An 11,964-nucleotide genomic window follows, 5' to 3' on the forward strand; every position below is an offset into this window, starting at 1 on the left:
TCGCTGTTCTTATGTTATTATTATTATTATTATTATTTTTATTACTATTATTACTTTCCAAGTTCAAATAATATATATTACCTGCGATAAGATTGGTATAAAAAAAACGTAACACATCTTTATTTTATTTATTTTTTTTTGTTGTTGTTGTTATTGTTGTTGTTGACATATGAATAAAAATTCTACACACACTTGCCATTCCAACAAATTCTCACTATATTTATTCAAACGCGTAATACGCGACACGTGACTTTTTACAGGCAATTCAAAGTATACTATTTTCTGTTATTGTTTTTGTTGTTGTTGTTGTTGTTGTGTTTATTTTTTATACAGTACGACACGTGGCTTCTGACTCATAAATAAGTTCCTCCGGATCTTTTTGCTCGGTAAAAAGCGATGATTTCTTTATCGATTTCCGGGTCACCGGTCAGCGGTAAAGATTTTACAAAATCGTCGTCTTCCTGGAGACTTTCATTCGGATTCGGGATCTCCGGCTGTGCCCGAAATTCTCCCGCAGGCTCGGCCAAATCTTTCTCGTCGCGTTGCTCAGGGGTCGAAATCGACCCCAAACAGCTTTTTTTGCGCCACGAAGAATCTTCACCTTTTGAAAACTCCCAGCCGCTCGGGATCTCCGGATCGTTAACGTTTTCCTCACGTTTTTCGTGCTCGGAATCCTTGACAGACTTCAGCAAGTCCTGGAGGAACTTCGGGGGCAGAAAGCTCGACATCGCTAGTGAAGCTTCAGCTCGAATTGAACTTTCGCCGGTTGAAATTGCCCCAAAATTATCGCCTTCGATCGGTATTCGCTGATTAGAGTCCTTCAACGATCTCCAATTCGACCCCGATGACCTTGAGGCCTTGGGTTCATCGGCAGGCTTTCCAACATGGCCGAAATCCGATCCTTCACTCGCCTCGCGTTTATCGACGTTCTCGTTCAGTTTCAGGCACTCATTGCTCAGGAAATCTGAGACTTTCATTTTACGTCTGACTTTTCCGGGTTCAGAGAAGGCTTTTCTCAACGGCTTCAAGGACTCGGAAACCTTCTTTGTTTCTTGGTCTTCATCATTCGGCTGCGATCTTTCCAAGGTCAGTGCTTGAACAGGTGTGAAAAGATCTTCCGAATCTCTTTGAGCTGAAGGATCTGAGTCCTGCACAAGATTTTCTACGGCGTTTGCACACGTTTCGAAGGTTGATTGCTCTTGCTGAACAGAAGGTGAGACGCTCCTGAGATCGGTTACTTCGGACTTCAGGCTCTTGAGCAAAGACAGATTATTGGAGAGCCGAGATTGCTCGTCCTGCAGAACTTTGTGCAACGTTTGAATCTCCGCTCCGTTCAGGATCTGAGGGTCACTCATCCGCCTCCGAAGGTCGCCTGTAACACCGAACACGAATCCTTGGAATCCCGAAACATCCAAACATTGTCTTGGAATTAGTTGTGAATCTACTATATTCCTTCCATTTCACTCTACGATTACTAATATTGTTGAGAAGACTATTTACTATAAATCACAGGAACACATTGATTTTTATCATTTTACTATCATTAAATATTTCAATTTTTAACATCGCACGGGTATTGATTATATTAAAAAAATGCTGAAAATCTTTGCAATAATTTTCTCAATTCAGTGTCGTTGCAAGTGGTGAAAGCTATAATCGCTATATTTTAAAACTATTAGTAATTGGTTTGAAAAACTTGTTAAATATTTTCTCTGTTTTCATTTTTTTCGCGCTACACATTTTGTCAAAAAATTTCCATGCATCAAACCGGATTTCGTAAATCGAAAAGTGAAATTTCAGATTTTCAAAGTAGATTATTTTTCATTGCTTAAAGATTACAATATACAACTTTTTTGAATATGCCAGTACATTCGTTTGTAGAAATTTTCAATACTTGGCATTATGATTTTTTTTTTTTTTCACATACCGTTTCAGGATAAATCTCAATCCTTTCGAATTTGCAAAATACAATATCATTGCTCTGTAGTAAAATATAAAAAAAAAACATCATAATTGCGTGAAGAATTATTCATGGTATTCTATTTTTGTACTAAAAGCATTGACAAAATATCACCGCTCGAAATTATTGCTGAGTAAAGAGTCAAGAAAGGAAGAAGAAGAAGAAGAAAAAAAAGAAGCAATCGTCTTACGGTTTTCATTGGTTTTAAGCTTTGTTACGACTTACTTTTCGTAAATAGAAGCAAAAATCGAGAGTAGATATAATATTTCCAATTTCCGTGACCAAAGGTCCTGAAAATCAGAAAAAAAGTTCGCATCTGATTAACGCGTATTTAAGAGAAGTTTTTTTTTTTTATTTTGTTTCCGGAAAACTTTTTTTCATTTCCTGGAACTCTGGTGGCGGAAATTGGAACTACCGATGATTATGCTAACCGATTGACGCTTTGCCGATTCTAACCGATTCGGCAACCGATCTCGCCTCCGCAATGAGATTTCTGAGTCGAACTTTCTTAGCAATTACTGATGCCGTTGGGCTCGTTTCCTCGATTTTTTCGCACGTTCGAACCGATCCTAAACAGAGTTTTGCACAAGTATGATGGTATTTCAAAGTTATATGTGTACATATTTATATTGCATTGGGTTATTTTCGTTTCGTCGTAACCTGAATCGTTTGCCGAGTAGTTTGACGAGTTTCGTCTAGCTTTTTCAAGCATCTTGACTAGCGCGGCTGTAGGCATACGTGTGTATACATATACGTGTCACGCATATTGGTGTATGTATATAATTAATTAAGCTAAGGAAATTTCAAATGACTCGTGCTGCCTGGATAAGCAAAATGAGAAAAATTGAAAAAATCTGAAAAAAGAAATTGAATAGAATTTTAAACAGAATTCACTTACTGGTTGGTATAAATTGTGCATTAGGCTGGGCCAAAAAAATTGACGATTTTATTTTTTGTTAGTTACCGTGAAAATTTCGTTCAAGATGGGAAAAAAAAATGTTCTGTAAAAGTCTCAGCTCTTAATATTAATATAAGATTTTCCATTTCTCGTTTAAGTAACACAGGACATTTTTTGTTAATTTTTATTATTCAACAACGGATTCGCGTATAGTAAAGAGCAATACGTATTTTCGTGGGAAATTTATCGATCTACAAAAAAGGTCTCTTGCGATTTTTTCGTAAATCTACTGGTTCAAAAGTTATTCAAGGTTAAACATTAGTTATATCAAATTTCACGATTTTTTTCATTCCCACTATAAAATAATGGTTGAAAAATGAAAAAAATATAATATTACTTAAAGTTCGTGTTATCTTCTTTATTGAAACATTGAAATTTTCCCGAAATTTCCGATTAATTAACAAGAAATAAGTTTTTAACGTAAACTCTTGTATAAAATTTATATTTTTATCAACTTTTGAACCATTAGATTCACGAAAAAATCGCAAGAGACCTTTTTTGTAGATCGATCAATTTCCCACGAAAATATTCATTGCTCTTTACGATATGCCAATCCGTTGTTAAGCAATAAAATTCGAAAAAAAAAAAAAAAAAATTAATTAATATTAAGAGCTGAAACTTTAACAGAATATTATTCGTCATATTGAACGATATTTTTACGGTAACTAACGAAAAAAAATAGTCATTTTCTTGGTCAACTCTACCGTGCATGTATATATATAATATTGATAAAACGCTCGAAGGATACAAATCTCCTTGTCTCGTTGGATGACCAAATTTCTGTAGTAATCTACGTCTTTTGCCGAGTTATCGTCACCTATTGAGCAGTTTGTTTTCCCATTTCTTGATCTCAATTTACTCCGTAAAGTATTCAGGCAGTATCTGATTTTCCTTTCATCGTTTTTCCAGTCGATCGTTGCGAAATCCGATTGCAAAAATTTCTCCACTTGATAATCGAGGTCCTGCTTTTCGCTCGGTGTTAGTTCTTCGTTTTTCTGTACAAAGTTAAAGTGTAATTTGATAGAAAAATCTGATCAGTGAAAATGCAATTTGTACTTACCGGCTGTTCAGTAAGCAGTGCTAATTGGTTCCTCAACCTCTCAACTTCCATTTTTAAAAATTTATTCTCATCCTCCGCGTTTCTCTCGAGGACGAGTTTCACGTCGTTTCTAATTAGCGCGACTCTTTGAGAAAATCTACACGTAGAAATGGTTTCCTGTGCGTGAATATATGGTGGTTTTTAATTCCAACTATAAGCTACACGCGTAATAAATTGTCATGGAAAATATATAAAAATTCATCATTTTCACTTTATAATGACTTGACTTTATGCTTTTTATTTTAAACTCTTTGCAACATTTTTCTTTTTTTTTTAGTCACTGGCTAACGTTGAAGATAAATGTTTTTCTCCGTTGCCATTCTCATGCTTTCATACGGAAGTCGTTTTAAATGAGGTGATGTTTAAAATACAAAAATTGAGATTCACAGTGGCTTTTTTTTTTTTTGTGTGTAAAGTCTTCCCTTTTTTTCTTGTTTTTTGTTTTTGCCCAGAACTTCAGCCTTATTTTTTCGGTCCGTGTTTTGTATCGCAAAAATGGCCAGAAACAATTCCAAACCTTTTATTTTTTTATAACATCTAATTTGCATTAGAAAATGATACGCGTCTCACCTCTAAATTCGATTTATTGATGCTCAAAGTCGCGAGCATCGTCGTCAGGCAGTTGCCGCCGAGACTATCCCTCAGGATGGCTGTTAGAAGAGAATTTCTGGAAGAATTTATATTCCGTAATAAAGTTACGAGTTTAAAGTGCCGCGATCTCTTCTGCTACTTCATACTTGATATACACTTGTTGCGTAATTTTCTTTGAAAAAGTCTCTTTTACCTGTAAGGTATATGGCTTACGTTCTGCTGGCCGAGACACACGATTACCTGTTCCAGGTAGTGTAAACTCAGGTTTATGTGCTTTGCTTCTGTCAATATGCTGCCGGAAATACAACATTTGTAGACGCGTTCTGATCTGCGGAAAGGTACTGAATAGAAAAATGGAATGATTGAAGAGGAAAATTGAAAAGATTCTAAGTGTCATTTTCTTTACGATAAAATGTCATTTCTTTAGAAAAATAATGGCATTTATAGCCCTTTTTAAATCTCCTCTTCGATTTTTTTAATTGAAATTTTTGATTGATTGGTTAACTGGAAAAAATGACAATTGGAATTCCTGGTTTATCAATTGATTGGAAAAAAGATTAATTGAAAGCGCCGATATTTATTACAGATTTATCGAAAAATCAGTATTTAGAATTCCAGAATATTTGATCGATTGAAAGGACTTGTCAATCGATCGATCACAAATAAACGATCATTAGTATGAGAGTGGGTAATTAATATTGTTTGATTGACAGATTAATTAGAAAAAAAAAGAGTATAAATAAATATTGAGCAAAGTTTACGATTAATCGATTAATCGCCCAGCCTTAATAAATATCGTGAAATTTGATGATATATTTTGATAATATATCGCGGCTGATGAGAAAAATAATTGCTTTATTGAAAATTATTTTATATGCAGTATTTTCACCGTCTAGGATTGAAAACAAAATTTTTAGTCAACCTGACCTCGTTTCAAAACGAGAATATTTGTTTTCACTCTTCTGATGTTGATTTGCAGATGAAATCTGACCAGTTTTATGTCGCTCTTTTTTCTTCTTCTAAGTTGTATCATTTTTCCTACACGCAATACTGATCGTTGTATACGAACACAGTTTTTTGTTATTATAAATAGAAATAAACTTTTTCCCAGTGGTGCATAAAATTAGAAACGACTAGAAAAATTTTAGTAAAATAAACATCCTCACAATACAACGGTTTGAACTTTTTTCGAATCAGTACAATAACATTTCTGGTTATTGTCAAATTAAATGGATTAGATCAGTTTGTTAAATTTTTTAGTTAAATGAGGCTTCAACATCAGCTTGGTGTTGCACCAAAAATTAAATTACGCAACAGCTGCAAAAAACATAGCTATAACAGGGTGGCCACACACTTGGAAAAACTGGAAAACCTGGAAATGTCAGTGAATTTTTTTTCCAAAAATTTGTGACCACCCTGTATATTCAAAAAGAATAGTAACGTGGACTTGATTTTTTGGTTACGGCAACAAAATTGATTTTTATTTTATACCCATCATTATATTTTTTGGTTGTGACAAAAAAATTTAAATATCGAGTTACCGTTAAGTAATCACTATCAGAAAGCTTGTATCTTACCCAGCGAGATCGACGAGATGCATTTTAGCTTTCTTCAAATATTTTTCGGCACCGTATTGCCTCACAGTTACAACTATTGTGAATATGCAATGTGATCTCGATGACTGAGGATTCATCGGGGTTTCGGCAATGGCTCTGGAGATCAAAAGAAGGAGATCATCGGCATAATAATCGCGGCATTCCATTCGGAATATATTGTTATATCTATACTATACTAATCACTTATAATTTTCGCGAAACTCATTTGACTGGAAATTTCATTTTTTTCGTTTTTTTCCTCAATAGTTGTGTGTTTGACGAATTTTTGCCTCCCCACTCCCCAAATCAATTTCAAATAATTAAAAAACAATTCCCTAATTTTTTCAGATTTTTATCTCAACTCTAAGATAGTCCGCTTTGTGGGTCGAAGTTTCTCATGCAAAAAATTGAAAAAACGTTTTTTCTCAGTATATATTTTACTGTAAAAGTAATACTGTTAAGAAAAATTTGTAACTGTCAGGTTTCAGTCGGCACTAGTGCTACTGTCTGCTAAAAAATTCACATAATCATACCACGCAATTTCGACAGATTACACAACCTCGAAATCTAATCTTTTTTTATATTTAGAGGAAGTGCAATTCGTCTAGATTTGCTGGTATCGTGATGTAAATTTTTTTACAAATAGTACCATTAATGCCCACTAAAAACTCGCAATTTCAGATTTTTCAAAAATATTATTACCTTTGCAAGAAAATATATTTTGACAAAACAAGTTTTTCCCATGACATTTCCATAAGAACCTTCGATCACGAAGCGGACTATCCCAGAGTTGAGGTAGAAATCTAAAAAAATTAGGCAATTGTTTTCGAATTATTTGAAGTCAATTTGGGGGGTGGGGTTGCAAAAATTTGTCAACACCCTAAATAAGGGACACCCTGAGGTACATATTTATAAATTTTATCTAGATATTATAACGTGGAGAAAAATTATTACCTCTTCGTGTCACCCAGAAAAAGAAGTGCCAACGCGTCTTTCTCATTCTCGACGACTCGAAAGCTCAGATTTTTCAGGTGGAGTCTACCGGCTTCGTCCTCTTGAATCGTCACGCGACTGGAAAAGTCAATTTTCTTTTGCTTTTCCCTCGATCAAGTTCAATTTACTCAAATATTATTCAGCCGTTTCGATGGTTTTTGTTGATTAATCAAATAATCAGGAGTTCCGATTATTCGGTCTTTTCAATGAATCGCTCAATCGGTATTTCGAACGAATAGTTTTTCGGATTGATCGATCGATCGATCGACCCTTTCAATGAATAGTTCTGTCGATTAATCTGATCATCGGTCCTTCCAATTGATCTTTTCTTTCGATTAATCGGTAAATGGCATACACCTAATATTCATTACATTTTATTTTAAACTGCTTTTTTGTCGCGATTTTATAGCGGCGGAACAAATCGGGAAACTGCAGAGGCTTAAACGAGGTCGCCTTATTAGCGGAGTAACTCGTGGTAACCAGTTACGTCTCACAACATCTTGACTCTTAAGTGCATGCTGCTATACCGGACTGTATACTCGGTCTCTGGAGACCAAACCGTAACAAGACTAGAAACGCAATTACTTTTTTACTATTTACAAAATCCCCTGCGTTACGTTGTAGCGGAATCCAGAGATTTCCATTTAAGGATGATCACATACGTAAGTTACGATACGTTACACATTCCTGTCGGAACATTTTCCAAACGAAATAAAAAATGTTGATCGGGAACATTTCGCGCTCCATGTTCAATTCCAAAAGATTCCAACTTCCTCTACACACGTACATGGTGTTTCCGAATAAACGCTGCGGTATGTTAGGTCGCCTACTACCAAGGGGCACAAATATCGTTAAAACAGACCTACCACGTTACCGGTAAACAACTCGGTAGGTAACGCGTTCAAAGTCCTCGCGACTGGACTTTAAACGCGCTACCTGCCGATAACTCGGTAATCTGTTTTAACGGTATTTGTGTCCCTCAGTGATAGGCAAGCCAACATACTCCGGTGTTTACTCGGAAATACCCTGTGTATCAGCAAAAATTAAAGAAAAACTAATAAACTTTCAAAATACTATACCTAATTAAAAATACCCACGAATTGAGAAAATTTCGAATAATACCATCAGACACCAAGACCGAAGTATTGCGTTGCATCGTGTTTTGACCCAGAAAAACGCAGAAAGAAAATTGGCAAAATAGTAGAACGTCAATGGTAACCTAATTATCTCTCTCTCTCGATCTATGTCGATCGTGTGTAGGTATATGTACGGAGGTTTTCGAACCGTTGTTTATTTCCCCAGTTTTTGGTAACGGTATTTGATCGTGTAATCCCGTCACGTGTCCGGTGTGTAGCTCGACTCTTCGGCCACGCGTGTGGATTGTCAATTAACGATAGTCGGTGTTATACGTGGGTGAGGCTTACGGCAGGTCTTCCAGTTTCGTGACGACCTCGTGTTTCGGATCCAGCAGGTCGTACCCATTCTCGTTGTAGATTTCGAGGTATGCGATTTCTACGGAGTAGAGGTTCTCCGGATTCTGCATTATACATATACGTTATACACATTATAAAACTACAATATCATCTATAATCCGATATCGAATTCTTACGGAGAAAGTTCCGGCGCTTCGTGATTATTATAATCGCGTATGTTAATTGCATGTTCGCGGATTGACGTCCATGCGCATACTATAGGTAATTCCATATTAATAACCTTTTGAATAGTCTGAAAAAGGTGTTGAATGGTTCTTGGTAGGATGCCTCGATCCTCGTATTCTTCCGAATCACCTGTTATGGAAAATGTTTTACCGCTGCCAGTCTGAAAAGTTCATTTTTAGTCGGATTGTTTAGCTCAGAAGATAAAATTTATTTAGTTAGCAATCTATAATAGTTCCTAGCAAAAATTTACATTTGACAATATTCATTTCTTTTAGTTGCAATTTACCAATGTAAACTTTGGATTTCAATTGGGAAATTTAAACGAATTGTCTCAATTTGATTACCTGACCATAAGCGAAAATAGTTGCGTTGTAGCCGTTCAGGACGCTGAAACAAATAAACCAATCAAATATTTCACTAGCTACAGGATAGTTTTGACTAGGATCTAATTCCTCCTGAATTCAGGATAACATATGCAATTTTCAAACCCGAGAAATTTAGTTAAAGACATTGTTTAATCGCAATTTAATACCTTTTTGTTAATTTGATGATGAGGCAGTTAAGCGATGAGAACTTTTTGCATTCATATATTCGATAGGTTACGAAAATTTTTGTAAAAAAGTTGACAACGATTTATTTACAAAACTTATGAACAGAGTACAGATACTGATTTTCCTTTTCAAATCGCTTCGAAGGGGTTGAAAATCTAGGAAACTCATTCGATTTCAATCCAAAAGAAACTATTTTTCACAAATGTACTTCCATAGATTTTTTTTTAGCTATTTAAAAATATCTACCGACACCGACGTGATGAATATAAAAATGTTTCACAGTGAGATTGTAGAAAATAATTTGATGGAAGTGAAGGAATTTAACCAGATCATAAATCATTTCAAAGTGATCCAAAATGAAAAACTGATATCTAGACTTCACTTTATAATTTTAGTACTTGAATTTTTAGAAAAATCATCAAACGATAAAATGTTGCTTTTTAAACGAGGAATTATGCTTCGTCTGAAAGAATCACTTCACAGTGACTAGAGTTCACGATTTTTGTTCCGAAAAATTTTACGCATATTATCGAAACCACTTTACCTACCGATTGACAGAAATAAAAGATTCCAAGATTGCAATCGGGTCAAAATTTCTTCGAATTTCGAGTATTCGTACCTCTGAATTATCGGCTTTGCAACATCTTCGAAAACTTCATCCTGTCTGGCACCGTGGTCAAAGATTTTATGGAATCTGAACAAGAGTAATACACACTTGTGTTACTCGAAAATCTTGAATCTCGCAATTACCTTAAGAGGTCTACTCAACTGACGAGCAAAAAAGAGTTTCTTCGAGAATTTGTTTAACAAGTTTTAACTGTAAATATTGGTAAAGGCTTTGTTAGGCTTAATAAATACACTCTCGAATTACATAAATAAAAATGTTTTTTTTATTTTTGTGATTTTAATCACTTTCTACACACGGAAATCGAAGTTGAAAATCATTCTGAAAAAAGTTAGGTTTGCGATGTTGATGATTTCTCGGAGATGGTTAACCTGAAACCAAAGAATCGAACGGTTTTAGATTCAGCATGTTAATGGCCTTGGAATGAATCATACCTTGTTTCAAATTTTTATTTTAACTAAATATTTTTGCAAAAAGGTCAAAAAACGGTCTTTTTCAACTTTTCAAAAAATGCCCGTCAGTTTGTTAATTTTGCAAATATCAAAAATCGTATGATTCATTCCAACGCCATTAACATGCTGAATCTAAAATCGTTCGATTTTTTGGTTCCAGGCAGACCTAACTTTTTTTCAAACTAATTTTCAACTACGATTTTCGTGTTTAAAATCAATAAAATTTTTTTTTTAAATGCAATTCAAGAGCCTATATCAATATTTCAAGTTAAAACTTGTTAAAAAAATTCTTGAAAAAACTTTTTTTTCTGCTCGTCAGCTGGGTAGACCCCTTAATACAACTTACGCAAAGTTCCATGACTCCGGTCTATTATCGACGAACTCGTTACCGGACTTCTGGGCTCCCCATAAGACCAGATAATCTTCTTCAACGTGTTTTCTGGGCCGCCGATGTATCTCGTAATTCTACACAAGAGTGAGGAAATTTCCCGTCATCATTCTTATAGGTTAATCAGACCGATCATTAATCACTCACTACGACGTTTCTTCGTTTTAATTCCGGCCTCAGTCGAGCAAAGACTTTTATCTCATTTTTTACCATCCTGCTTGAGATTTTTCTATATTTTATACTATTATTTTATCTCGCGTTCACGTCTTACTTCTGTTTAGAAAAAGTAAAGAAATTGAAACCTTTATTTGCGCACATCGGCTGCTTGTCGTCTGCAGCATTTTCTCGCCTCTCTTTTTCCCTATTCCGTATCGATATCTTCCGACAGTCTTTTATCTCGAGCGAATTGTCAATTTACATATATATATATATATATATTTTTCGGAACAAAAGTCGTGAACTCTAGTCACTGTGAAGTGATTCTTTCAGACGAAGCATAATTCCTCGTTTAAAAAGCAACATTTTATCGTTTGATGATTTTTCTAAAAATTCAAGTACTAAAATTATAAAGTGAAGTCTAGATATCAGTTTTTCATTTTGGATCACTTTGAAATGATTTATGATCTGGTTAAATTCCTTCACTTCCATCAAATTATTTTCTACAATCTCACTGTGAAACATTTTTATATTCATCACGTCGGTGTCGGTAGATATTTTTAAATGGCTAAAAAAAAATCTATGGAAGTACATTTGTGAAAAATAGTTTCTTTTGGATTGAAATTGAATGAGTTTCCTAGATTTTCAACCCCTTCGAAGCGATTTGAAAAGGAAAATCAGTATCTGTACTCTGTTCATAAGTTTTGTAAATAAGTCGTTGTCAACTTTTTTACAAAAATTTTCGTAACCTATCGAATATATGAATGCAAAAAGTTCTCATCGCTTAACTGCCTCATCATCAAATTAACAAAAAGGTATTAAATTGCGATTAAACAATGCATTTAACTAAATTTCTCGGGTTTGAAAATTGCATATGTTATCCTGAATTCAGGAGGAATTAGATCCTAGTCAAAACTATCCTGTAGCTAGTGAAATAT

General features: G+C 34.7%; 1 protein-coding gene across 1 annotated transcript; it reads right to left on the minus strand.

Annotated features, from left to right (window-relative positions):
* Nucleotides 1–353: 353 nt before the first annotated feature.
* On the minus strand, nt 354–11,083 carry LOC124413614 (kinesin-like protein KIF6). The gene is made up of 13 exons (XM_046894335.1): nt 11,018–11,083; nt 10,829–10,947; nt 10,025–10,099; nt 9,199–9,241; nt 8,910–9,014; nt 8,621–8,733; nt 7,158–7,274; nt 6,186–6,320; nt 4,802–4,936; nt 4,588–4,684; nt 3,979–4,134; nt 3,667–3,913; nt 354–1,372 (listed from the first exon to the last, which is right to left on the minus strand). Exons 1-13 carry the CDS (start codon nt 11,081–11,083, stop codon nt 354–356), a joined length of 2,427 nt encoding a protein of 808 aa, XP_046750291.1.
* Nucleotides 11,084–11,964: the final 881 nt, after the last annotated feature.

The sequence above is a fragment of the Diprion similis genome, chromosome 12 (genome assembly GCF_021155765.1).
Source record: "Diprion similis isolate iyDipSimi1 chromosome 12, iyDipSimi1.1, whole genome shotgun sequence".
NCBI classification, from domain to species: domain Eukaryota; kingdom Metazoa; phylum Arthropoda; class Insecta; order Hymenoptera; family Diprionidae; genus Diprion; species Diprion similis.

What these genes read in the sequence shown, in the direction of transcription:
- LOC124413614 (XM_046894335.1), bottom strand. Translation starts at nt 11,083, where the DNA reads ATGGTAAAAAATGAGATAAAAGTCTTTGCTCGACTGAGGCCGGAATTA. An exon ending in ACGAAACTGGAAGACCTGCC is followed by an intron (nt 7,275 to 8,620) that starts GTAAGCCTCACC and finishes TGACTTTTCCAG; the next exon opens with TCGCGTGACGATTCAAGAGG. An exon ending in CATCTCGTCGATCTCGCTGG is followed by an intron (nt 4,937 to 6,185) that starts GTAAGATACAAG and finishes ACCTTTCCGCAG; the next exon opens with ATCAGAACGCGTCTACAAAT.